Consider the following 27,542-nt stretch of genomic DNA (forward strand, 5'->3'; position numbering starts at 1 on the left):
CTGCTTTATTGACTATGCCAAAGCCTTTGACTGTGTGGATCACAATAAACTGTGGAAAATTCTGAAAGAGATGGGAATACCAGACCACCTGACCTGCCTCTTGAGAAATCTGTATGCAGGTCAGGAAGCAACAGTTAGAACTGGACATGGAACAACAGACTGGTTCCAAAGAGGAAAAGGAGTACGTCAAGGCTGTATATTGTCACCCTGCTTATTTAACTTCTATGCAGAGTACATCATGAGAAACACTGGACTGGAAGAAACACAAGCTGGAATCAAGATTGCCGGGAGAAATATCAATAACCTCAGATATGCAGATGACACCACCCTTATGGCAGAAAGTGAAGAGGAACTAAAAAGCCTCTTGATGAAAGTGAAAGAGGAGAGTGAAAAAGTTGGCTTAAAGCTGAACATTCAGAAAACTAAGATCATGACATCCGGTCCCATCACTTCATGGCAAATAGATGGGGAAACAGTGGAAACAGTGTCAGACTTTATTTTGGGGGGCTCCAAAATCACTGCAGATGGTGACTGCAGCCATGAAATTAAAAGACGCTTACTCCTTGGAAGAAAAGTTATGACCAACCTAGATAGTATATTCAAAAGCAGAGACATTACTCTGCCGACTAAGGTCCGTCTAGTCAAGGCTATGGTTTTTCCTGTGGTCATATATGGATGTGAGAGTTGGACTGTGAAGAAGGCTGAGCACCGAAGAATTGATGCTTTTGAACTGTGGTGCTGGAGAAGCCTCTTGAGAGTCCCTTGGACTGCAAGGAGATCCAACCAATCCATTCTGAAGGAGATCAACCCTGGGATTTCTTTGGAAGCAATGATGCTAAAGCTGAAGCTCCAGTCTTTGGCCACCTCATGCGAAGAGTTGACTCATTGGAAAAGACTCTGATGCTGGGAGGGATTGGTGGCAGGAGGAGAAGGGGACGACCGAGGATGAGATGGCTGGATGGCATCATGGACTCGATGGACGTGAGTCTGGGTGAACTCCGGGAGATGGTGATGAACAGGGAGGCCTGGCGTGCTGCAATTCATGGGGTCGCAAAGAGTCGGACACGACTGAGCGACTGAACTGAACTGGACTGAAGGAATCTCCACACTGTTCTCCACAGTGGCTGTACTAGTTTGCATTCCCACCAACAGTGTAGGAGGGTTCCCTTTTCTCCACACCCTCTCCAGCATTTATTTATTGCTTGTAGACTTTCGGATTGCAGCCAATCTGACTGGCATGAAATGATACCTCACTGTGGTTTTGATTTGCATTTCTCTAATAATGAGTGATGTTGAGCATCTTTTCATGTGTTTGTTAGTCACCTGTATGTCTTCTTTGGAGAAATGTCTATTTAGTTCTTTGTCCATTTTTTGATTGGGTCGTTTATTTTTCTGGAATTGAGCTGCAGGAGTTGCTTGTATATTTTTGAGATTAGTTGTTTGTCAGTTGCTTCATTTGCTATTATTTTCTCCCATTCTGAAGGCTGTCTTTTCATCTTGCTTAAGTTTCCTTTGTTGTGCAGAAGCTTTTAAGTTTAATTAGGTCCCATTTGTTTATTTTTGCTTTTATTTCCAATATTCTGGGAGGTGGGTCATAGAGGATTCTGCTGTGATGTATGTTGGAGAGTGTTTTGCCTATGTTCTCCTCTAGGAGTTTTATAGTTTTTGGTCTTACATTTAGATCTTTAATCCATTTTGAGTTTATTTTTGTGTATGGTGTTAGAAAGTGTTCTAGGTTCATTCTTTTACAAGTGGTTGACCAGTTTTCCCAGCACTACTTGTTAAAGAGATTGTCTTTAATCCATTGTATATTCTTGCCTCCTTTGTCAAAGACAAGGTGTCCCTAGGTGCATGGATTTATCTCTGGGCTTTCTATTTTGTTCCATTGATCTATATTTCTATCTTTGTGCCAGTACCATACTGTCTTGATGACTGTGGCCTTAGAGCCTGAAGTCAGGCAGGTTGATTCCTCCAGTTCCATTCTTCTTTCTCAAGATTGCTTTGGCTATTTGAGGTTTTTTGTATTTCCATACAAATTGTGAAATTATTTGTTCTAGCTCTGTGAAAAATACCGTTGGTAGCTTGATAGGGATTGCATTGAATCTATATATTGCTTTGGGTAGTATACTCATTTTCACTACATTGATTCTTCCAATCCATGAACATGGTATATTTCTCCATCTATTAGTGTCCGCTTTGATTTCTTTCACCAGTGTTTTATAGTTTTCTGTATATAGGTCTTTAGTTTCTTTTGGTAGATATATTCCTAAGTATTTTATTCTTTTCATTGCAATGGTGAATGGAATTGTTTCCTTCATTTCTTTTTCTATTTTCTCATTATTAGTGTATAGGAATGCAAGGGATTTCTGTGTGTTGATTTTATATCCTGTAACTTTACTATATTCATTGATTAGCTCTAGTAATTTTCTGGTGGAGTCTTTAGGGTTTTCTATATAGAGGATCATGTCATCTGCAAACAATGAGAGTTTTACTTCTTCTTTTCCAATTTGGATTCCTTTTATTTCTTTTTCTGCTCTGATTGCTGTGGCCAAAACTTCCAAAACTATGTTGAATAGTAATGGTGAAAGTGGGCACTCTTGTCTTGTTCCTGACTTTAGGGGAAATGCTTTCAATTTTTCACCACTGAGGATAATGTTTGCTGTGGGTTTGTCATAGATAGCTTTTATTATGTTGAGGTATGTTCCTTCTATTCCTGCTTTCTGGAGGGTTTTTTTTTTTATCATAAACAGATGTTGAATTTTGTCAAAGGCTTTCTCTGCATCTATTGAGATAATCATATGGCTTTTATTTCTCAATTTGTTAATGTGGTGTATTACACTGATTGATTTGCATATATTGAAGAATCCTTGCATTCCTGGGATAAAGCCCATTTGGTCATGGTGTATGATTTTTTAATGTGTTGTTGGATTCTGATTGCTAGAATTTTGTTAAGGATTTTTGCATCTATGTTCATCAGTGATATTGGCCTGTAGTTTTCTTTTTTTGTGGCATCTTTGTCAGGTTTTGGTATTAGGGTGATGGTGGCCTCATAGAATAAGTTTGGAAGTTTACCTTCCTCTGCAATTTTCTGGAAGAGTTTGAGTAGGATAGGTGCTAGCTCTTCTCTAAAGTTTTGGTAGAATTCAGCTGTGAAGCCGTCTGGACCTAGGCTTTCGTTTGCTGGAAGATTTCTGATTACAGTTTCAATTTCCATGCTTGTGGTGGGTCTGTTAAGATTTTCCATTTCTTCTTGGTTCAGTTTTGGAAAGTTGTACTTTTCTAAGATTCTTAACTTTAGCAACTTTTTTGATTAATTAACTTTAAGCTTCTATTGGGAAAGATAAGTTGGTTCTTTTTTTTTTTTTTAATACAAAGCAAGAGATTTTATTGGGAAGGGGCACCAGGGTGGGCAGCAGCAGGGTAAGGAAACCAAGGAGGACTGCTCTGCCACACGGCTCACAGTCTCGGGTTTTAGGGTGATGGGGTTAGTTTCCAGGTTGTCTCTGGCCAGTCATTCTGACTCCAGGTCCCTGCTGGTGGTGGTGATGCCAAGCAGGGCCCTGTGGTGCTCTTGGAATGAAGGCCTTTTCATCCCCCATTACTTGTAGGCTAGATTCCAACCTCCATGACTTTCTCTGAGTTCCAAAGGGCAGAACAATTGCTGAACAAAGGAGAAGCCAAGGTAAGTTGCTTCTAACAAAGTAAAATTCATCTTCTACACATCTAACCCACTGCCAGGCATGAGTCAAAGGACAGGTTAAGGTTACTCTAATGGAGGCAAGTTTAGCACAACCAGTACATCAACGAAGCACCATGTTTCACCATCTTTCACCGAGTACCACAGGGAGGGTTAAGATATGTTTCTCACAGTTGCAAGGAAAATGTGATGAATGCCAGCTGAACACTTTCTGTAAACGTCTGGCAGCAGAGAGAATGCTGTGTGGGATTAATGCTAACTTCACAGGAATGGTGTTGTTCAAGATTTTGCCTAGGAAGAGGCCAAGGGAGATCAGAGCAGCCTGCTTTATTTCCGCCACCCCACCCCCCACCCCATATGTATACCCCTCTCAGTCACCTTCCCTTTCTGCCCACAGTCCCTGCCAGTGTCTCCGACAGGCAAAAAAGCAAACACACATCTGCTTCCTTTTCCTCATTCCTATGCAAATCAGAAACACAAGGGAGGAATGGAAAGAAATTAACCCTGGCCCACACTTTTAACTCTGCGTCTGGTTCTTGTCTTATTTATCCTCTCCTGCTTGCCAACAGATAGGAGCAACTTTTTAGGAGCAGACAGACCACAGAGAAATCCCATAATTCGAAGGTTGTGTTCTGACCCACATTAGAACACATAGCCACTCCTGTCCCCCAGACCTCACTTCATAAAGACATGGAGCCTCTGTGCACAATGACGGGACTCCCTCCCCAGGGAGGGAAATGCACCCCAGCAGATTTATTTATAGTCTGATATGGAAAAGCAGAATAGCTATGTATTTTATGCATTCTGTCATTATTTGATCAAAAATGGAATTCTGAGGGGAAACTAGCTTAAAATTAAAATTCATTATCTATAGCAGCCAATCTTGGTCAGAAGAGTTTATAATAATCTATTGCCTTTAATGCATAAGTGAACTAGCGAAACTCCTTGAGCCAACACTGGCAGCAGCAAAGATGAACACAAGAGAGTTCACTACACCTTGGAGAGCAGGTTTCCATGACACCCAAGGCTGAGAGGTCTTTCTCCAGCAATCACTTCATAGGAAGACATTTAGTCTTAGCCACAGTTAATCTACATGTAAACCCTTGGGTGGCATGCTGAGTTTCCTTCTGCTTTTTTTCTATCATTGTACTACAGCTACAGCTTTTTCTCTAACATTGTGCTACAATGTTCAAACTCCCCAAAGGAAAGAATATTTTTGTTCTCTGGGAGTAACATAATATATGAGTATCTCCAATGGTTTATGTTATTTATTTCTGAAGAACAGGGTAGGCAGAGAAGGAAACAGGGAGTTTAAGTGAGAAGGTGGGGAGTCATTAATGAATGAAGAATCTAATGGTGAAGTAATCAACCCCCAGGGCTGACTCATCACTCGCCCTAGTGGCCCACCTGCTAGAGTTGTGGGATGACTTCAGGTACTTGGCAGAGATGATATTGAGGGAGAGGATGGCGTCCACTGCAGCTTCATCTACCTCAGCCTTATTCCTGATTCGGCCTGAGAGAGACAAGAGAGAAACCAGGACATGGGGACATTTAAAAATAAAACAATAATCCATTAAGCCAAAATGAGACTGTGAGACCTCTGTGTAATTTCAGGTGCCGGAGGAGTCATTTGGTTAACTGTAGTTTCAAAGTCTAATGTGGGAATTCTCAGTCTTCCATTCTTCTCCATATTCTGTCTCCCCTTTACATCCCACATTCAGTCAAATGGGAACATTTATTCATTGTTCAAAGAGCTTCTCATATTTATCTCGACTTTTACTTCCAACATCACTGCCCTGCTCATCAGGGGAGGTCATCCCCTTCTGATCAGAGACAAGCAACAGTCATTTAACTGGTCTCCCAGCTGCTCTCATGTCTCTCCTTGTCAATCCACCCCACACTCACCTTCTATAATGTTCTTAAGCCACTGCCTTCATTATACCACTTTCTTGTTTAACATCTTACAATTCTGTTTTCAAATACTAAGACTAGGGTATGCAGCAGTGCACAGAGTTTCAAAACACAGTCTCTGGAGCAGGAGTGTCTGGGTTCAAATCTCAGCTCCGACAATAACTGTCTGTGAGGCCTGGGCATATGCTCAACTTCTTTGAGCCTCACTTTCCTCACCTGCCAAGTGGGAAAAACAAGTCCGCCCTTTAAAGATTTTTATGATCATATTATATGCTATGTTATATTATGTGAACTAACATTTTTAGAGCATTCAGGAAAGCACCTGCCATATCTTATGCTTGTTTTAAAAAATAATAAGCTACAGGGTTACAGAAAAGCCTTAATAACTGCTGCCTCTGCTCACCACCCATTCTGGTCAGAAAGCATCTCTCTTTTTTTGTTTGTAAAAATTAATTTTGAAAAGCTTGAAAATCATTGTCCTGGATAGGACAGAGTATATAACCATCCTTCCAGAGGTCCCTAATTTGGTTTGCAGGTACCCAAGAGGTTTATGCATAAAATTCAGAAGGACTAAACTGTAACAACTTTATTTTCAGGAGCCTCTAACTGAAACTGGTTTTTCCTTCTATTACAACAGGAGGGCACAAACCACAGTAGACTGAGCAGTACTTATACCTTTGTCCCAGGCAGAAACCACAGATGTTTCCATATCACACTAATGTCAACTATATGACACTCATTACCACTCTGAAATGATACAAATTGGACCCTCTGCTTATTTAACACATCAATAGAGAGCTTATGTTACAAATTTGTTTAGTATTTTAACAACTGTATTTCAATATTATTAGTTCCCTTAGTAATCCCAAGTACTTTATTTTCTACATTTAAAATGTAATTCTGAGGCTTCACCTCTGCCAAATGGGTCCACCTTTGCTAAAAACAGGTTCAGGCCCCTGCCTTAGCCTTTCATTCTACAGCTGATGCTGTTGGTTCAATCTTTTCCTCTCACAGGACCTCAATTCTGTCTCTCCTCTCTGGCCATAGGTTTCTAGCCATTTGCTCATTAGACATTCCTGACTCTAACTCCAAATGCTTGCAAAAACAAACAAACAAACAAACAAAACCCTCCAATTTCTCTCTAATCTACTCAGAGCATCTCCTACCAGCTAACCAGTCCTCTTGGATCTTTTTTGTTGTCCGCTCTCCTAGCACAGGTCTGTTTCAGTTGTCCTCATTTGGTACTCACTCCTCAAACAGCTCTGGACACATACACATGCTGTTCCTCACTAGATCAAAAGCGCAGAAGGAGCAGAGGCTTCTCTGGGGCCTTCGCAGGGCCTTTGGCACAGAACCACTCCCACAGTCCTTGAGAAAAATAATGGCAGTTGCATAACCTATGAAGGGAGCTGGGAAACAAGAGTACTTTTGAACTCAAAGTCTCTTCTGATGGTCATGTTCTCCAGTGCAGTCTTCCACATACTCCCTGTTCTCCAAACAGGGACCAATCACATCTCTAAAAAAGCCTGGCTCCATCCTCATCTGAAGAAATGTACTCACCTACCACCAGCTCACGAACATCCTTCCAGTGGAGCTCACTCCCCTTCTCATGGATGATGGTCACTGTGATCCTCCGCTGGATGCCCTAGGTAATAGAGCAGGGCTGCAATTTAGCTGGGGCCACCTCTTATTTCCTCTTGTTTGCCCTTTGTTGGAATGTCTGGTGTGGTGGTGGCAAGAAGGGGAGGTATGGAGAGAGATGGGAAGTGCTGTCCACACTGTTATTCTGAACCAAGGGACACAGGTGAGGGACTGAGGAAGAGCTAGGTGCTGATACAGCTTTAAGAACAAATGCCCAGACTGTAGATCCCAGAGTGAGCCCATCTGGTTCACAAGCACTTCTGAGCACTGATTAAAACTACTTTCCATTTGCCAAAGAGGGATCCGCATTTCACGGCTGGATTTTCAGTCCACTGAAACCTTACTTCTCTGTCTCCATTAAAACCTTCCAGCTGTGAAAGCAGAGTTTCTTAACATCACAGAGTGAAAATGGCATAAAACCACAGGGGAGCTGCATGCATTCTAATAACTGAATTGAGCAAATTCTTTCAAAATGGCTCTTTTAATATATGTATTTATACACAAAAGCCAAGGTTTGAGAAATTTTAAGGAAAGGATAGGGCAAAGTCTCCCACCTCCAAATTTCCTTCAAATGAAGATAAAAAGGCAGAGAAACAGAGGGCTATTTCTTATTCTAACTCTTTTTGGTGTTCCCTTCTAGGCCCTTTTTGGCTCCTTCGTTAGTACCTGGTGAAGCAAAAATGTCCCCTGACAGGGCAAGCCTGCTGTATGGTCCACCACAGCTGGGATATACCTGTAAAAAAAGAAATATGAAAGAAAGAGGTTAGATGGATGCTTGTGCTAATAACTAATAGCACCTTCACCTGCAAAGTCCTCCCTGGTCATGCTACCCCTCAGTGGTTTCTGTTTTCCTAAACTCCGACCCCACATCCTTCTCGTCATCTGGAGTGGACATAAAATCACACAGTCATTTGCATTTAGTTAAACTTTCTCTGTATCCATGTCCCATCATCCTGACTAGACTGAAGTGTTCAAATGGCAGTAACACCTTTTGGCTCCATCCCAGCTCCCTGTCTAACAGATACTCTATAAATAATGTATCACTGCCATGGCAAGTGTCAGGAGATAAGAAAGAGATAATTTCAGACTTTTAAGAATCAGAAAGCAATTAACTCAGTGGAAACCATTTACTGTAACTTCTCTGTCATAATGAAAGTTATAATAACATTATGGATCTGTTTACAGAAAGTCAAATTCCTTAAAATAATGTCACTACTGATGACTACTACAGGATCGATAGAGCCAAACCTCACACACAGCAGGAACTCAATAAATGTTTCCTGGAGGTAACTGTGATGGTGGTACCCAGCATGATAAGCAGAGGACCGTTAAGATTACATTTATCCCCTATCCTTTAACTGATATAGCCTCTTCTCTCTGTTTCAGGAGAGGGATCTCTTTTGTGTTTTTCAAAAGCATTTCTGAGAGAAGTATAAACAGTGATTACATTTGCCACTGAGTCTAACACAACTCAGAGTAAGCCGATGCTGATTATTTTGACTGGAGCCAAAAGTCCTTAACTGGGGGTGATTCTGCCCCCATAGGATATCTGACAATACTGTCATAAATGGAGGGGAGGGGGCTACTGGCACTTTATGGGTAGAGGCCAGGGATGCAGTTAAATACCTATAACATGTAGGACAGCCCCCAACCACAGGGAATCATCTGCCCCCAAACAGTGCAGAGGTTGAGAAACCCTGGTCTATGGAAATGTTCTGTCCCCTAAGCCCCTGAGATGTGGATATAAGTCTCTGGCCCCATTGTGCACAATATGCTTCTGACTCCATTTGCTTGTTTGCTGATGTATGTAGGTTGTATGTATGTAGGCTTGCCCAGTATGTAGGTTGTCTTTCCTCGTAACAAAGTGCCAATCTCCATGCTCTTGCTAACAAGAAGTTAAATCACTCAGTAAGTATTGTTTACTGTTATAAAATGTGGAAATAAAAGAAGATGTCCTATGGAAGCTGACAGTCCTGAGTTCAAACCCCATCCTACTGCTTCCTTGGTCATATTATTTAATTTCTCTGAGCCCAGATTTTTCTCATTTGAATAAGAATATGGTATGGTCTATGAGGAAATAAATGAGAAAACAGTTTTTAAAAAAGTAAATTGTAATACTGGGTAGTTCTTTGACAAACATCTGATTCAAAGAATAAACACCCCTAAAATTCAGTTCAAAACTAGAATGTGACATTTTGTGAACCTGAAGACAAAGAGACTCAAAATTACATTTTTTAATTTTGCAAAATTGTCATATTTAAAAATATAGAAAGTTGGACTTACTCTCCCGTAGGCTCCAGTTCACTGATCTCAAACCAAACCAGAAGATCATACTTGCTCATGCTCTGGCCAAGGCTGGTTTTGCTCATGGTATTTAACTTGGTGGCTGGAACTTTTAGAAGTTTTTGGAAAATGTTAACATGTGGTCCAAGTCTACTCTGCAAAGCTACAAGTTTCTCTAATGTCAGTCTTCAAGAACACACTTGGCAAAGGCAGCAAGAATCAGCGGACAGATTTCAGTGCAGGAGACCCACAGACACTTAACCAACTCTATGTGCACCTCTAACTTCAGGGAACAAGGAAAACAGAGGGTCAGCATCTTTCTCCCTCTATCCCTCTCAACAAAATAGCCAATGATGAGAACACAGGTTTTGTGCAGCATAAATGTGCTCACAAAACCATTAAAAAGCCTTCCTGAGGCTCTCACGGAGAAGGCAATGACACCCCACTCCAGTACTCTTGCCTGGAAAATCCCATGGGTGGAGGGGCCTGGTAGGCTGCAGTCCATGGGGTTGCTAAGAGTCAGACATGACTGAAGCAGCAGCAGCAGCAGCAGCAGCAGCAGCAGCAGAGGCTCTCACATTTGCAGCATGCAGAGCACATAACAACGTGGGAGAGCCAACGCTGGGGAGGGTCTTGCTGTGTGTGGTGTGTGTGGGGAGCTGCTGTTGCTGCTGCTGCTAAGTCGCGTCCAACTCTGTGTGACCCCATAGATGGCAGCCCACCAAGCTCCCCCGTCCCTGGGATTCTCCAGACAAGAACATTGCATGAAAGTGCAAAGTGAAAGTGAAGTCGCTCAGTTGTGTCCGACTCTTAGCGACCCCATGAACTGCAGCCCACCAGGCTCCTCCATCCATGGGATTTTCCAGGCAAGAGTACTGGAGTAGGGTGCATTACCTTCTCCGGTGTGGGGAGCACCTGTCCCCTAACCCAGTGGTTCCTGAACCTCCTGCACATGAGCATCACCTGGGGATCTCAAAGATGGACCAGGCCATCCCGTAGGCCAATTAAAGAACAATCTCCAGGGATGGGGCTCAGTCCTCTCAGAGGTTTGACGACCCCCTGGTGATTCCAGTGTATGGACAAGTCTGGGAACCACGGGTCTAACCTGTAGACACAGGATTCTGTAAATGATCTGTTACCCATTTTCTTCAAATGTAAATTCCATGACCTTATCTGTACTAATGAAATACATTAACCAAAACCCTAGTACTTCCAAGAATGTCAGATTCTACAAGGTGGGCATTTTGAAACACTACATAGAAATCCTGAAATCTTGGCTATTTGAAGAGGGTTCTCTGCTTTGAATCTGGGAGCAGTGGTGTGAGAGTCTGGGAACCTGGGATCTAATTATCATTCGACCACTAACTAGTTCTGAAATCCTGCTTGAGTCATTTAACCGCTGGGAGTCTGTCTCCTCACCTCTAAGATGAAGATCATAATATTAGCTTACTATCTGAAAAGATATTGTGAGAAACCACTGATGCAATGAATCTAAAGGGGCTTTATGACTCTTGCAGCACTATGCATGACCTGTCGGCATTATTCACCCTAGGTGAATTCCAGGTGAGCTGGTGATGATGCTACTCAAGAAGGTAACCAGGGGTTACTGGTGTGCATCTAAGGGTCAGAAAGCAAAACCTGAAGCGTTTTTTTTTTTTTTAAGCCATCTACTATTAAAAAGTCCTTCAAATTAATAATACCACTGCAAATAATCCAAACCAACAAACCTAAGGAGCCCCCCCCATGATGTGAAAATGGCATAAACAGAGAAGGTACTTCCTAAAAATCTCTCTGAAGGAAATGTGACATGACCTTGACAATGTGGTGAACTCTATACTCAGGTCAAGTAGCAAACAGAAACATCAGTGGTTCCTACACAGACAGCCAGGCTTTGGGACTGGCCCCTGAGGATGGTTCTACATCTAAGGCAGAGCTAATTTAGTTACTAACCATCTCGTTTAGGTACCCTCTCGGGCTGGCAGCTGGGAACTGGCAGAAAGAGAAAAGGCGGTGATGGGTCAGCCCCATCCTGGAAGGTGGCAATGGCGGAGGAGGCAAGCACGTTGGCATGCTCAGAAAATGTGTCCAACACATGCACATTCATATAGTCAGATATGAGAAATCGGATCAGCTCAATCTTTCTCTCATGGTCTGAAGGCAGGATGGAGGTAAGGTGCACAGAGGTGGAGAATGAGCATGGGGTGGGGGGGAATGTGGCAAGTGGGCAATGAGGAAAAAGGATGAAAATAAACAAAGAAAAGTCAAAACAAGATACATGAACATGCACAACAAATGTAACATGCAAAAAAATGCCCGCCACTGAAGTTAAAGGGGTTACACACAGAGCAGAGAGACTGAGGAGCAGGGAGTTTATCAAAATCTTCAACAAGACCAGAGTGTCGGAGTGGATGGAGCCCTAGAGTTTCTCACCAACAATTCTAGGTCCTGCTAGATACTGGAACACACGGTATGCACAGAAGTTGAGCGGGAATTTGAATATGACTTTTTACCTGAAAAGTCATGCAGCATAAGAGCTATATGGCATATAAAGAACCCAGCTGGCACTCACCTGGCTTGGATAGCGGCATGGGTGGAGGGAAGAATCGTCGAGACGGCTGGGGTGGACTGCAAAGGAAGATGAAAGTTCTTTAAGACTAAAAAGACCCCCGTGCTAATACTAATGGCATGTTTAAATCCCCTTTAGAAGCAGATCACCTGTACCCTCACTAGCACATTATCAGATATCAGATATATTCTCACACAGTAAAACTGAGACTAAGACATTTTAATAGAAGTCCCCTTGTAAGTCTTGCCTAATGAATAAGAAAATTTTTCTGTTAACACTGACACTCTGCCATCATCCCAGAGTCCCCATCATGGTCTCCTCCTCATTCTGGTGTCTTCATCTCAGACACACGTTTCACAGTGACTCTATGCTCCATGCAGTTCTAGGTGGTTAGAAATAATTATACACAATTTCCACATTATATCTTGATTACCTCAACTTTATCCTATTCAAAGTCTCTTCCTACAAGATGGTACTCAAGGCCCCCTGGGCAAAACTCAATTTGCTCCTCCTACAATTAGTGACTGGGTGGCTTAGAAGAAAGATGGTGACATTTCTAAAAAGGAAACGTAGGACAATATATAAAACTGTCACTTACCTATCTTAATCCCTCAAAAGATTTCTTCCTTTCCGGCAAGTAACAGTAACAACAATATCACAACAAAAATCTTTGTTCATTTGGTCCAAACCTGTTAAGTTCCTGTCCTTGCAGGTGAAGTGGATGCTGCTGATAATGCCCAAAGACTTCAAACACAATCGGCTTGGTTTTGATATAGTCCACAAATGATTCCGTAACCTCCACTGCAATCTAATAAGGAGTAGAGCCAAGCTTGATTAGGGAAAGATTTTTTATAGGAAAATGCACATGTCTGCATCAAACAGCACTTAGGCACTTTTGAGTACCCAGTATATGCTGGGTATTTTACTCTGCAGGCCTCTCACACCAGAAGAGATGGGCTCTTCTCTGGTTTTCCTTCTACAGCAACCTGACCAAGCTCCAGGCATTCAAGACCCTCTACCACCTACCCTAACTGACCTCCAGCCCCTCTGCGTCCTTCAGTCAGTATGAGGACTCCATCGACTGCTCCCTTTGCCTGTTCTCTCCTCCACTCTGAGGGTGGGCCCAGACGGCAGCCCTGCCCAGGAGGCCTTCCCACTTCTCTGTCCCTCTGTTTTCCTTGTACTTCAAGGCCCAGATCAAACAGCAACAACAATATGAAAACTGGGACTGCTGACTATGTGCCAGGTACAAGGCCAAGAGTGACCCACCTTTTCTTATTTACACTACAGCCTTCAGGGAGCTCCGCAACCTTCTTTTTCCATCCAACCATCCACCCTCAACAAAGAATGTAACATGAAATTCTCTTTCCATTAGTAGAAATAATTCTCCCTTCTCCTATTCCCACTGCACTTCAAGAATACCTTTTGAATATCACCATAAGTTATACTACTATTTTTATAAATTGCACATAAAATAAATATGCATTTTATTTCTCCTATCATAATTCTAAACTCTTCAGAGGCATAATCCCCTGTGATTCATCTAAGTGTCCCCCTCACCACCACACAGTGGCATCAGGCACAGTCCTTGTACACAGGAGACAATATTGATCATATACAGGCATGCATGCTAATGTTTATACAATTAAACATAAAAAAGAAAACTGTGTTTTGTGTTTGCTCATTCCATTTTTGGAGTTGTCCTTTCTTATTTTTATCTTTCTGGCCAAGTCGCACAGCATGAGGGATCTTAGGTTCCTGGACCAGGCATCACTTCCCCTGCAGTGCAAGTGGAGTCTTACCACTAGACCACCAGGGAGTACCCCTTTTGTATTTTAGAGAGTGGACTATGGTTAGCAAGAGAATGAGACTGTTTCCTGTGCAGCTGTGGAGATCTTGGATGCTAGAGTCACATTTCCCTGGGTTCAATCCCACCTCTGCCTCCTCCTAGCTTTATAACCTTGGTGAGTGACTTCAACTGCTCTGTGCTTCAGTTATCTCAACTATAACATGGGGATTATGACAGTATGTGGCATAAAAGAAAGGATTAAATCAATTAAGACAGAAAAAGAACCTCTAACAATGACTGACACAACATAAGCTCTCAGTGAATGCTAGCTCTTGTGATGAGAATGAAAACTTTTGAATGGGGTTAAGTAAATCTTTCTAGAAGAGATGGAGGGTCTGTTCTCTTACTCCACTTATGGGAGAGCTGTAAGGGACATTAAAGGATTCATCATCGAATCAGCTGAAAGGAAACAAGATTCTGAAGCTTAGTTTAGCTACGAAAGAATTTCACAGTTTCTACATTATTTGCAACGGAACAGTGTTATGTTTCTTATGGTTTAAAGAACATATTAACTTTAACAAAACTCATATTAAACATGCCTATTTTTCTAGGACAGAAACACTAAACAACTCACAGTTCAATGACAAAGAATTTACTGGCAGACCAACCCCCAATGCTACGCACAGGCCCACTGTCATTCAGAGAAGATGCTGGCTGCTCTGTCCACTGAAGATGAGCTCAGGGCCCTGGCCGCTCCCTCCACTGTCCGCTCTCACCACAGAGCTCCCCCTGCATGGCAGCTCGGATTATCATCCTTCTTTGGAAAGCCAAAGGGAGCCCGTACATGATGGCTGCCTCGCACCAGCTGCTTCAGGGTACCACCAACCTATAATACACCTGGCAAAAAATGTCCACGTGACTTACATTCTGCACATGGTAAAAGCCCAGAGGACTTCCTCTGCCGTTGTTTTTGAGGGGTTCAGTGGAGAATGCTTCATCATGCCGATGTAAAAAGCTTAAGAGAGCAAAAAAGACAAAAACCCACATTAATTTCAAATTAAGTGGTATCATCAGGATTCTCTTGGATCCCATGGAAAGAAGCATCTTAAGCAGAGTTTTTAACTGAGACAAGTTATTTGCATTGCCCTGTAGAGAACACGTTCCATATCACACAGATAGCATTTTAGGTTTTATTTCAAAACTGACTGAAAAATCAACTCACCCTACCACTTAGCTGGGGCTTCCCTGATGGCTCAGTGGTGAAGAATCTGCCTGAAGTGCAGGCAATGCAGGAGACATGGGTTTGAACCCTGCATAGGGAAGATCCCCTGGGTAGGGAAGAAGTGAATGGCTACCCACTTCAGTATTCTTGCCTGTAAGATTCCATGGACAGAGGAGCCTGGAGACCTACAGTCCATGGGGGTGTCAAAGGGTCGGACACGACTGAAGCAACTGAGCACACACCACTTAGCTATGAAAACATATGAAGAGTGAATTCAGTGAACTCTCATTCCAATGTAGAAGGTTTTTACTGAAAATAAAAACTGAAATCATTTTGTATAGAAAAGATTTGGCAGATTGAAGCTTTTATAAGGTAGCACTAAAGCCTGTGGATGGCATACCTGCTGGGAGCCTCTCTAAGACCAGCGAGGAGTAGATTCAAATGTCACCTCTTCCAGGGAGACTTCCCTGACTCACTCAAACAGTTCTACATTCCCATAGCAACAGGGACCTATTTTTCTTCAGTAGCAATGATACCATTGTTTGTAATAATGTATTTATTTGCCTGTTTCCCCAAAAGAGAGTGTTTGTCTCCTACAGGGCTTGAAATATAGAAAATACTCCTGAAATGTTTGCTGAGTCTGGGCTATGTTTACTTATTCTCATAAATAATGAGATTTTACTGTTCTGTCTCCCTAATATTAGTCTGAAATAAAAAGAAGTGGAGAATTATAGACTACACAATTCAAAGATGTACTGCTAGACAGAAATATCCACTAGAAGGATACCCCACACTCCTACAAGAAAAAAGGGATAAACAGGGGGCAGAGAGACCAGGTCTTCCATGAACTCCTGGTCTTCCATATTACAGTTGACCCTTGAACATCACTGGTGTTCTGGGTCTGGACTGCATGGGTCCAATTACACGTGGATTTTATCAAGAGTAAATTTTATGGTTTTGCATGATCCACAGTTGGTTGAATCTTTAGATGTGGAACTGTGGATACAAAGGAACCCTGGATATACACTTGGGTTTCAGACTTCGTGGAGAAGGGTGAATGCCCGTAACTCCTGAGTTGTTCAAGGGTCAACCATAATTCTCTCAGCCTAAAGACCGTGGTGGACTTTTGCCAGGTAATCAAATCACGTACCACTGTGACACTGCATCTTTCCACACTACGTGTACTCTTGCCTATTTTCTTTCTTCTCATTTCTCCTTACCTTTCTTCCTCTCTTTTACTTTTTACTCCCTTCTTTTTCTTCCAATTTCTTCCTTTCCAGACCACACAGTGCACCTGCCAGAGGCTGCATGAGCATCAGCTGGCCTCTGCCCTACACTCCTCCAAGGCTCTCCTTGGAGCAGATACCAATATCTCAGGGTCCCACACAGGTAATACATGAGGCCACTGACTGTGCTCTACAGCTGTGTCTTCCCAATGCAGGCCAGATGAGAGTTTATAAAAACCCCAGAAAAATCTGAGTCTTCTTTCAACATGAGTCAACATGCCTTTTCCTCCAGGGCTTACACCAGGTGGAGATGATACTCTCTTTTCAGGAGACTTTGGGACAGAAGTTAATAGACCATTCTTGCCATTTCAGATGTCAGCTGACCAAGCAGGTCTTTTCCGTAAAATACGTTAGCTACTAACGGAGACTATTAGTGAAAACACATTAAATGGGCAAATCTACACTGGATGGATAATATTTCATCAATTGTTAAGTTTTAGCAAATGACATTAGCAGCTTACTACATAATAACCACATTTAATTGAGGACTTGGCTGACAACTACATAGAAAGGAAGCTGCATGAGGCCTCCAGAAAGGATAAGGCACACACTTAGGGGAAAGGAAGGGCAGAAGCCTAAAGCAGCCTTTTGGTGGCACCAACAGCAAACCATGGGCTTTAGGAATGGGGCAGTTCAGACTTCCTTCTCTTATACTGTGCCCCTCTCCAAGTACTCAAAAGATATATTTACGTTGGGAGAATTAAAACTTAAGATTCTCCAAAAAATGTTTTTGGAAGTCTTGAGACAAAAGTAACTAGAGCACAGAGCTCCAGAGGGTTACAGGATAGAAAATGCTTATTAAACAGATGAGAAATGAAACCTGTCACATCGTCTCTACTTACTTACTAGTTTTCTTTCAATGGATATAGAATTTTGCTGTTCTTTAAATGACTTACATTTTGCCTTTCCCAAGCATTAAACAGGCATAATTGGCAGTTGGTTAATTCATTGAGTTCAGACTTGTTTATTAAGAAGACATTCTGGCATGAAGAACATTAAAAAGGCTGATGAATGAGCTTAACTGGATCTGACCCTGTACTCCTGGCAGAGGGGGACAGTCCACAACTGAACCTCTAGCAGGACGTGTGGCCGCACTCCTTCCCACTATTAACTCTGTTGCGTTCCACTGCCTGTTTCCACATCTTACTCCCAACCAGAGTAAAGAAAACATTTTATTTCAGGGTCTGGGAGTCATTTCTCTCTTGAGAGTATATAATCTGGCAAGTCTAAGAGCATTCTATACTGCACAAAAGTCATCATCCAGGTTAATGGCTAGGAAGGAGGAGCAAAGTGGGGCTTACTTGAACTGACAGAAGATGTCTGCATACTCTGGGAGGATTCCACTGGCCTGCAGCACTGTGACCCGGAAAGTGAATGCACTGCCCAGCTTTAGGTGGTTGCCGATCTCTTCAGAAAATCCCTCCATCATCATCTTACCATCCAGCAAAGTGCTTGACTTCAGATCTAAAGAGGGTCAAATGAACACAGGTACGGTTCAAATAATGACAAAGCACCTTTCAGAGAGCAGAGTGTATTCTTCCATCACTAGTTGATAAAAGCAGTGATCATCCTTGACAATGGTCAGTGTTTTCCCCTCTTGGAAAGCACCCCCAGTCACAGCACTCTGATTACACACCCAAGTCATTCATTCGGTTGACTTCTTCTGGAGGAGTGATGACCTCAGAACTCTGACCCTGTCCTTCCACAATCCTCAGCTCCTCCAAGGACAGACCAGAACGGGTCAATGCAACTGAAGAAATGTCACTCTGAAAACAAGGCAGCATAAGTAGATGATAAGTAGTATGACAACATATTTTTCCCACGTTTCTTTTACGTCTGTTTATGTGCCCCACAAATAATCGTGACTGAAAAGTTACGTGGATTAAGGACTGCCTGATGCTTGAGAAACCTATATGCAGGTCAGGAAGCAACAGTTAGAACTGAACATGGAACAACAGACTGGTTCCAAATAGGAAAAGGAGTACGTCAAAGCTGTATATTGTCACCCTGCTTATTTAACTTCAGAGTACATCATGAGAAACGCCGGGCTGGAGGAAGCACAAGCTGGAATCAAGATTGCTGGGAGAAGTATCAATAACCTCAGAAATGCAGATGACACCACCCTTATGGCAGAAAGTGAAGAGGAACTAAAAAGCCTCCTGATGAAAGTAAAAGAGGAGAGTGAAAAAGTTGGCTTAAAGCTCAACATTCAGAAAACTAAGATCATGGCATCGGTCCCATCACTTCATGGGAAATAGATGGGGAAACAGTGGAAACAGTGTCAGACCTAGACAGCATATTCAAACGCAGAGACATTACTTTGCCAACAAAGGTCTGTCTAGTCAAGGCTATGGTTTTTCCAGTGGTCATGTATGGATGTGAGAGTTGGACTGTGAAGAAAGCTGAGTGCCGAAGGATTGATGCTTTTGAACTGTGGTGCTGGAGAAGACTTGTGAGTCCCTTGGACTGCAAGGAGATCCAACCAGTCCATCCTGAAGGAGATCAGTCCTGGGTGTACACTGGAAAGACTGATACCGATGCTGAAACTCCAATACTTTGGCCACCTCATGCGAAGAGCTGACTCATTGGAAAAGACCCTGATGCTGGATTGGGGGTAGGAGGGGAAGGGGATGACAGAGGATGAGATGGCTGTATGGCATCAATGACTCGATGCACATGAGTTTGGGTGAACTCCGGGAGTTGGTGATGAACAGGGAGGCCTGGCAATGGCAACCCATTCCAGTACTCTTGCCTAGAAAATCCCACGGATGGAGGAGCCTGGTAGGCTGCAGTCCATGAGGTCGCTAAGAGTCGGACACAACTGAGCGACTTCACTTTCACTTTTCACTTTCATGCATTGGAGAAGGAAATGGCAACCCACTCCAGTGTTCTTGCCTAGAGAATCCCAGGGATGGGGGAGCCTGGTGGTCTGCCATCTATGGGGTTGCACAGAGTCGGACACGACTGAAGGAATTTAGCAGCAGCAGCAGGGAGGCCTGGCGTGCTGCAATTCATGGGGTCGCAAAGTGTCAGACACAACTGAGCAACTGAACTGAACTGAACTGAGAAAAGGTGATTCCACATAGTGTAAATGCTGGGCCTTCACCCTCACCTTGGGAACTGTCAGACATGTCCTATGTTCTATTAAACAACGCTGTGGCTATCTACACTCTTTAGTTCTAGGGAGAACTTCCCTCCAATGCTGAACATCCATCCTCCTAACAAATCTGTCTTTCTCCTTCCACAGGGTTTTTCTCTTCCGGGAAGATTTCTCACCTGATTAAAGTACTCGTTATCAAAAGATATTTTAGCTGTTCCTGACTGTCGAATTCCAGAGCCATAATCAGGAGCTTCTTCATCCGCTAAGCACGAAAAAAAAAAGCAAGGATGAGATGACATATGGGGCCGAGGGAAAATGACTCATTGGATTACAAAATAAACAGGAAAGTAGTGGAAACTTAAGGTCCCAAAAATTTAATATAAGAGGATATACTAAAGAACAAGTCTTTTGCATGAGAAAGAATGAGACCAAAGCAGTAAGATCAAATAGGGTTTCCACCTCCACTCAGGGAAACATACTGCTCTCCTTGCTCAAACGAAACTAGTTAATAAACAATCAGTTTGATTCTTGATACTGCTCAAATATCATACTTAGAAATACTGTTCCCTTTTCTTGGTGAGACTATATGCAATAATACTCAATAAATATTTGAAAATACTAGACTGAGTTTGTGAAGACCACCATAAAGTCAACACAGGTGACTGTCACACATTTCCATGGGGAAAAGCTGAAAGGTCATTAAATACAGCACAGCATTTGGAAATTAAAACAGAAAAGCTAACAGGGAATAGCCATGTTCTTTCCTCAGAAGGTAGGATGGATCTTGGAAAAGAATAAAGTATCAAAATCTTGATCCATGCATTACAAAACTGCAGCCAAAGCACAAAATGTCTAGCTGTATCCTGACAGAAAAGTAGGCAAGAAAATGTCTGAAAATCTTGTTACTCCTGAAGCAGTTAAAATCCATTATTTAAAATGCAAATGACTTTTATAACATTAATCCAAGAGTTGTTCCTCATGGTAAAGGAAATCCCTTCACCTCATTATTCAAAAATAGCAGTAGGATCTACTACAAACCAAACAGGATCTACCTGTGAAATTTGGGAAGAAGAGTTAGAAAAGAAGCAGTAAAGGCTCTCTTTGAGACAGTCAGATGCACCACAGTTTGTTTTAAAGTGTGTAACTGAAACGTGGCCCATACGGAACTGGCCTCCTTTGTCTCAAGGCAAAGAACCCACAGATTTCATTTCAGAAGAGGGGCACCTACCTGCAATGGCCTGCACAGCCACACGCAGAAATCCACGCACCTCTCCCTTCTCACTGACAATGGCCACCCTGTGAATCAGGGGCACGGGGTACAGCAGGTTGCTCAGGTAAACAAAGGCCCTAGAGACAGAAACCAGGAGACAAGCATCTGAGCATCCCACAGACAGAGAGGCTGGTTTTCAGATTACCGAGAATATCTTCATGAAACTGTGAGCTGGCTTCTGGGCCCTGTCTTAAGGTTGCCGCTCTGTTTTGTACTCTCAGACTGTCTCCGGATGTATTTTCAGCACAAATAACATATAAACAAATGCAAATGCTTGTGAAAGATCAACTTACACTAAATTACTCCCTATAAAAATTACTACAACAGGTAGAGGCGTTAACAGTTGGAAGTAGACTTCTAAGATATGAATACTAAGGGTGGGGAAAACGGAGCCCATTAAGGAGTTCAACCTTTTCATGTAACTATATAAAGAGGTTTGGTTTTGTTTTTCCCAATAGATAAAACAGAAATCAGGAGACCAAAAAAAAAAAAAGGCCAGAGAAATGTGACTGAAATACAGTTAATAACTCTAAAATAGATTTCAAGTCACAACACTGTGGGTCTTTATTTTTACCCTAAGAAATGACTATATTTAGGCAAGGTGACTGACACATATGGGGAGAAAGGCTATGAAGCCAGAAATATCTGTTAGTGAGCTTGTAGGAGATTCAGGATGGACATCAACAAAATTGCTAAGGAAGGAGACACTGATCCGCAAAAGGTGGCTTTTGCTTCCAGAGCCCAAAACTTTACTCAGAAATCAGATACACAAAATAAGACCTAACATTTTCTACTTCAGATGAACTAGCGAAGTTGTATCACACTGGTTCTCTTTTTATCTTCTTTCATAATTTTGTAGCTTTTGATTATTTTCTTTAAGCAATACAAACTGGTGATCACAAAGTTTGGGTGTTTATTCCAATTAGTGAATGGGAAACAACCTAGTTCCTACTGTTGCTCCTATCTTCCCACTTGGTATATGCTGATCCTTGGACACGAGACAAGACAAAAGGTAAACATTTACATCAAGAAATCAAATGTAACCCAATGTGACACATACAGGCATACCTCGTTTTATTGTGCTCCACTGTTTTGCACTTTGCAGATACTGCATTTTTTATAAGTAGGTTTGTGGCAACCATGCCTCCAGCAAGGCACCATTTTCCCAACAACATCTGCTTATTCCATGACTCTCTGTCACATGTCAGTAATTCTCATAATATTTCACAGTTTTTCATTATCATTGTATTTTTTATGGTGATCTGTGATCTTTGATGCTATTGCTACAATTGTTTTGAGATACCACAAACCACACCTATACAAGACAGTGAACTTACGCAGTAAATGTGTGTTCTGACTACTCCACCAACAGGTCATTCCCCTGTCTCTCTTCCTACACTTGAGCCGCCCCCCATTCCTTGAGACACAACAATGTTGAAATCAGGACAAGTAATTAGCCTACAATGGCCTCTAAGTGTTTAAGTGAAAGGAAGAGTCTTACGTCTCTTACCTGAAATAAAAAGCTAGAAACGATTAAGCTTAGTGAGGAAGGCAAGCTGAAAGCTGAGACAGCCTTTAAGCTAAGCTTTGTGTGTCAGTCAGCGAAGCGGTGAATGCAAAGGAAAAGTTCTTGAAGGAAATTAAAAGTGCTACTCCAGTGAATACACAAATGATATAAGAAAGTGAAAAGGCCTTATTGATGATATAAAGTTTGTGTGGTCTGGATACAAGATCAAACCAGCCACAACACTGTCGTAAGCCAAAGCCTAATTCAGAGCAAGGTCCTCTCCCTTTAACTCTATGAAGGCCAAGAGAGATGAAGGAGCTGCAGAAGAAAAGTATGGAACTAGCAGAGATTGGTTCATGATGCTTATGTAAAGACATTGTCTCCATAACATAAAAGTGCAAAAGGAAGCAGAAGTACTGATGTAGTTGCAGCAAATTATCCAGAAGATCCAGCTGAGATAATTAATGAAGGTAGCTAACACTAAATAACTAAAGAGCTTTTTGATGAGGGTGAAAGAGAGTGAAAAAAAGCTGGATTAAAACTCAACATTCAAAAAAAATAAGATCATGGCACCTGGTCCCATCACTTCATAGCAAACAGATGAAGAAAAAGCAGAAGCAGTGACAGATTTTATTTTATTGGGTTCCAAAATCACTGTGGATGGTGACTGCAGCCTTGAAATTAAAAGACACCTGCTCCTGGGAAGGAAAGATATGACAAACCTAGACAGCATATTAAACAGGAGTACATGACTTTGCTGACAAAGGTCTATATAATCAAAGCTATGGTTTTTCCAGTAGTCATGTACAGTTGGATCATAAAAAAGGCTGAGCATCAAAAAACTGATGCTTTCAAACTGTGGTGGTGGAGAAGGCTCTTGAGAGTCCGTTGGACTGTAAGGAAATTGAACTAGTCAATCTTAAAGGAAATCAACCCTGAATACTCATTGGAAGGACAGGTGCTGAAGTTGAAGCTCCAATACTTTGGCCACCTGATGCAAAGAGCTGACTCATTGGAAAAGACCCTGATGCTAGCAAAGATTGAAGGCAAAAGGAGAAGGGGGGTGGCAGAGGATGAGATGGTTAGATAGCATCACTGACTCAGTGGACATGAATTTGAGCAAATTCCAGGAGACAGTGAAGGACAGGGGAACCTGGCATGCTGTAGTCCAGGGGGTTGCAAAGAGTTGGACATGACTTAGCAACTGAACAACAACAACAAAAACACTAAATAACAGATTTTCTTTGCAGATGAAACAGCCTTCTATTGGAAGAAGATGACATCTAAGACTTTCAGAGCTAGAAGGAAGTCAATGCCTAGCTTCAAAGGACAGGCTGACTCTCACTAGGGGTTAATGCAACTGGTGACTTGAAGCTGAAGCCAATTCCCACTTACCATTCTGAAGATCCTAGGGCCCTTAAGAATTACACTAAATGTAGTCTGTGTTCTATAAATGAAACAATGAAGTCTAGATGATCAGCACATCTTTTCACAACATGCTTTATGGGATATTTTAAGTTCACTGTTGAGACCTATTGCTCAGGGGCAGGAGCGAAAGAGTCCTTTCAAAATATTACCACTCACTGACAATGCACCTGGTGCATTGTCAGCCCTGATGGAGATTAAGGTTTTCATGCCTGTTAACACAACACACACTCTGCAGCCCATGGGTCAAGAAGTCATTTTGATTTTCAAGTCTTATTATTTAAGAAATACATTTTATAAGGTTACAGCTGCCATAGACAATGGTTTCTTTGATGGATCTGAAAAGGATACGTCATTGTAGATGCCATTAGGAACATCTGTGATTCATGGGAAGAAGTCAAAGTATCAATATTAACACGAGTTTAGATGAAGTTGACTTCAACCCCCGTGGATGACTTTGAGGGGTTCAAGACTTCGATGGAGGAAGTTAAGTGCAGATGTGGTAGAAACAGCAAGAGAACAGGAATTAGAAGAGGAGTCTAAAGACGTGACTAAACTACTGTCTTATAAAACTTTATGGGATGAAGGGTTGCTTCTTATGGAGGAGCAAAGAAAGTGGCTTCCTGAGATGGAAACTATTTCCAGTGAAGCTGCTGGGAAGATTTTTGATATGATGACAAAGTATTTAAAATACTACATAAATATACTTGATAAAGCAGGGGCAGGGTTTGAATGGACTGATTCCAATTTGGAAAGTTCCACAGTAACAACAACACAGTGGGTGAAATGCTATCAAACAGCAGCCTCTACCAGCAGAGAGTCTATTTCACTGAAGGTTCAGATGACGGCTAGCATTTTTTTTTTTTTAGCAATAAAGTATTTTTAAATTAAGGTCATCATTGTTTAGTCAGTAAGTTGTGTTCAACTCTTTTGCAAGCCCATGGACTGTAGCCCACCAGGTTTCTCTGTCCATAGGATTTCCCAGGCAAGAACACTGGAGTGGGTTACCATTTCCTTTTCCAGGGAATCTTGGATCAGGGATTGAACCTGCATCTCCTGCACTGGCTGGTGGGTTCTACACTGCTAAGCCACCTGGGAAGTCCAAATTAAGACATGTATGTTGTTTTTTTAGACACAATGCTTTGCACACTTAATAGACCAAATGTAATGTAAACATAACTTTTACATGCACTGGTAAATCAAAAAAGGCATGCAACTGGCTACTGCAATATTTGCTTTCATTGTGGTAGTCTGGAAACCAACCAGCAATATCTCCGAGGTATGCTTGTATGCATGTCTGCACCTTTTCCTGCTCTGAATCTACTTTAAAACAAAGCAAAGGAAGATGGAGTAGATTCTTGGGATTTCAACTCAAAGAAATGAAAACAATTCTGAAAACAGACAAAAACACCACAGGAAAACAAATGTTAATAAAAGTAAAAGAGCATAAATGAAATATGAATGAAAGTATAACCAAAAAGAAAAAAAAAAAAACCACAATTGCAAGTAAACATGGAATCAGATGAAACGACATCTGCTTCCCTTTCAGTCTGCTCCAAAGGTGGGGGAGGGCAATGCTAAAAAAGAGGGCTAAAAGCTGTATGGGGCAAAAATCTTTAAATGAAAAGTCTGAAAAGGATTACAAACAAGACTCTCAAACATCAACTACTATGACAGAGTTTAAAGACTAAGAATTTGGCTTAAGGTACTAAATGAATCATTTTACTTCCAAAGTCAGCACACATACAGACCACCTTCATCTTCTGCCAGCATTCCAGCCACTGCCCCCTTCCAATCCCTTGACCATTAAAGAGCCATGGCGCATGCTCCATCCCTGTCTGCTGTCCTCTCTGAGCTCTACTACCCATTTCAAACCTTTGATTTCACATCTTCAGGTCTTATTTCAAATACCACTCTCTTAGGACAGGTCTCTCCAATGTTTTATGATCTCAGTAACACACAACTCCATCACTGCTATGATTTCCATTTACTTATGCAATCATCTGTCCATCTCACTCACCACACGGAAAACCCGTGAGGGCAGGAACCATGTCTGGATTTACTTGCCATTGTCTGCAGAGGGCCTGGCTAGATTTACTGAATAAATGCACTCAAAAAATAGCTGTTGAATGACTGAATATCTATGGACATAAGTGAATGGGAAAATGATTTGCTGTTTATCTTTAAGTAGAAGTGGAAGATTTTTCCGGAAAAACAGGTTAACCAGAGGTAAGAAGCAAAACCATTCAACTTTATATTGGGTTGATTTTCCAAAGTCATACTCATAATAGGTATTAACTATATAGGACACGTTTAGATTCTTAACCATACTTAATTTATACAGCTGTTTTCATATTTAAAAGTAGCTATTCAAAAACAAGAACCCTTTTTTTAAAATTATTTTTTTAACTTTTTGGTTGTGCCACATAGCATGCGTGATCCTAAGTTCCCGACCAGGGAACAAACCTGGGCTCCCTGCAGTGGAAGCTCAGTCTTAACTGCTAGACCACCAGGGAAGTCCCAAGAAATAAGTACTATCTGAGCACACAGTAAAGATGAGAATCCCCTTTCTATCTATGGCAATGGCTACTTCAAATGCGTAAGAATAGAAAGTATCCTTGTGGATTTCCCTTTTCAGAGAGAGAACTCTAGAATTCGAAGGCAGTGGTATGGGCATCGGCCCTGTGTCTACACAACCCCACAGTCTCTAGACAGCTTTTTGTCCTGTGAGAACACAGGCTCTCCAACCCAAAATCAATGCTCTGGACTTTATAAAAGCTCTCTTACAAAGCTTTTAAAACTGGTATTTTTATAGTTATTATTCATTCTTGAGAATCCTTGTACCCTGATCTAGCAGACTGAAAGAGAAGAGGGATGAGAGAGGGGAAGATGTAAAGGATATATTAGCATAAAGTTCTGTGAGGTTACATAAAAAGGGAAACAAATTCTGTCAACACAAAGATAATGAAGACCAGTGCAATTACAATCCTAGTTACAGAAAGAATGTCAGTTTAGGTACTTAGGTCACAGAATAACACAGGAGACCTTTAACCAGAAGACTAGCTTAAATACTTCACATTTCATCCCAAGTGATGATGGATGATTCATAACATCCCAGCATGCCATAAGAGAACAGCTAAAGGGACAAGCTCTTTTAATTTTCATATAAAAATTCACCAGAGGCAGCCAAGGCCATGAATCAAAACCTGCAAATGGAATTTTTTAAAAAACTAGAAATTTTATGTGAATTGTATTTGTAATTATATGTCAATAGGGGAAATCTAATCCCATGAATCACAAAAACAGCAAAGAAGTTACTCCTCTTACACAGAGAGTGACCAGTACCTAACTAGGTGACGCTGTATTGCTATGAATTGTCTGTAGGTAAGAAATGCCGTCAAGGGTGAAAATAAAGAGCCAGGCTTCACTCTGCTGACCACTACGATTTCACCTCCTCCCTACTGCTTTCCTTGCAAAGTCAAGTGAGTTTCAGAACCGGGGAACCCAAAGAAATGGAAAAGTCAATTCCTAAGCCATAGTTCCACAAATAATTTATTTGAAAATTGAAGTAGAGGTGACTGCCTTATACCTACACTTCAATCTGATATGATTAAAAGGAGAGAAAATACATACATCTCAAGGCAGAGAATTTCCCCATTAAGTGGGATTTTGACTTAAGTTTTCCATACAACTGGCTCAAAATACAAATGCTTCCAAGCAGAACTCTTAACCAGAATATTCACTCTTCTAGTATGCATGAAAGAATAGGAAAGAATAAAAAGATCTATAAGGCTCTTTCTTTTTTTTTTCTTACCTAACTCTCTATTTTGCACCTGAGAACCCAA

General features: G+C 41.7%; 1 protein-coding gene across 1 annotated transcript in view; it reads right to left on the reverse strand.

Annotated features, from left to right (window-relative positions):
* KIF1B (kinesin family member 1B) overlaps positions 1 to 27,542 on the reverse strand; it is a 189,576-nt gene that overhangs the window by 56,952 nt on the left and 105,082 nt on the right. Inside the window, exons 28-38 of the mRNA XM_052653410.1 lie at positions 20,724 to 20,842; positions 19,672 to 19,757; positions 18,032 to 18,161; positions 17,697 to 17,859; positions 14,812 to 14,902; positions 12,788 to 12,906; positions 12,102 to 12,157; positions 9,533 to 9,641; positions 7,916 to 7,982; positions 7,169 to 7,253; positions 5,105 to 5,210 (exon numbers count right to left, since the gene is read on the reverse strand). Coding sequence (XP_052509370.1) covers positions 5,105 to 5,210; positions 7,169 to 7,253; positions 7,916 to 7,982; positions 9,533 to 9,641; positions 12,102 to 12,157; positions 12,788 to 12,906; positions 14,812 to 14,902; positions 17,697 to 17,859; positions 18,032 to 18,161; positions 19,672 to 19,757; positions 20,724 to 20,842 — 1,131 coding nt within the window. The remainder of the gene's footprint in view (positions 1 to 5,104; positions 5,211 to 7,168; positions 7,254 to 7,915; positions 7,983 to 9,532; positions 9,642 to 12,101; positions 12,158 to 12,787; positions 12,907 to 14,811; positions 14,903 to 17,696; positions 17,860 to 18,031; positions 18,162 to 19,671; positions 19,758 to 20,723; positions 20,843 to 27,542) is intronic.

Source organism: Budorcas taxicolor, chromosome 16, assembly GCF_023091745.1.
Source record: "Budorcas taxicolor isolate Tak-1 chromosome 16, Takin1.1, whole genome shotgun sequence".
Lineage (NCBI taxonomy): Eukaryota > Metazoa > Chordata > Mammalia > Artiodactyla > Bovidae > Budorcas > Budorcas taxicolor.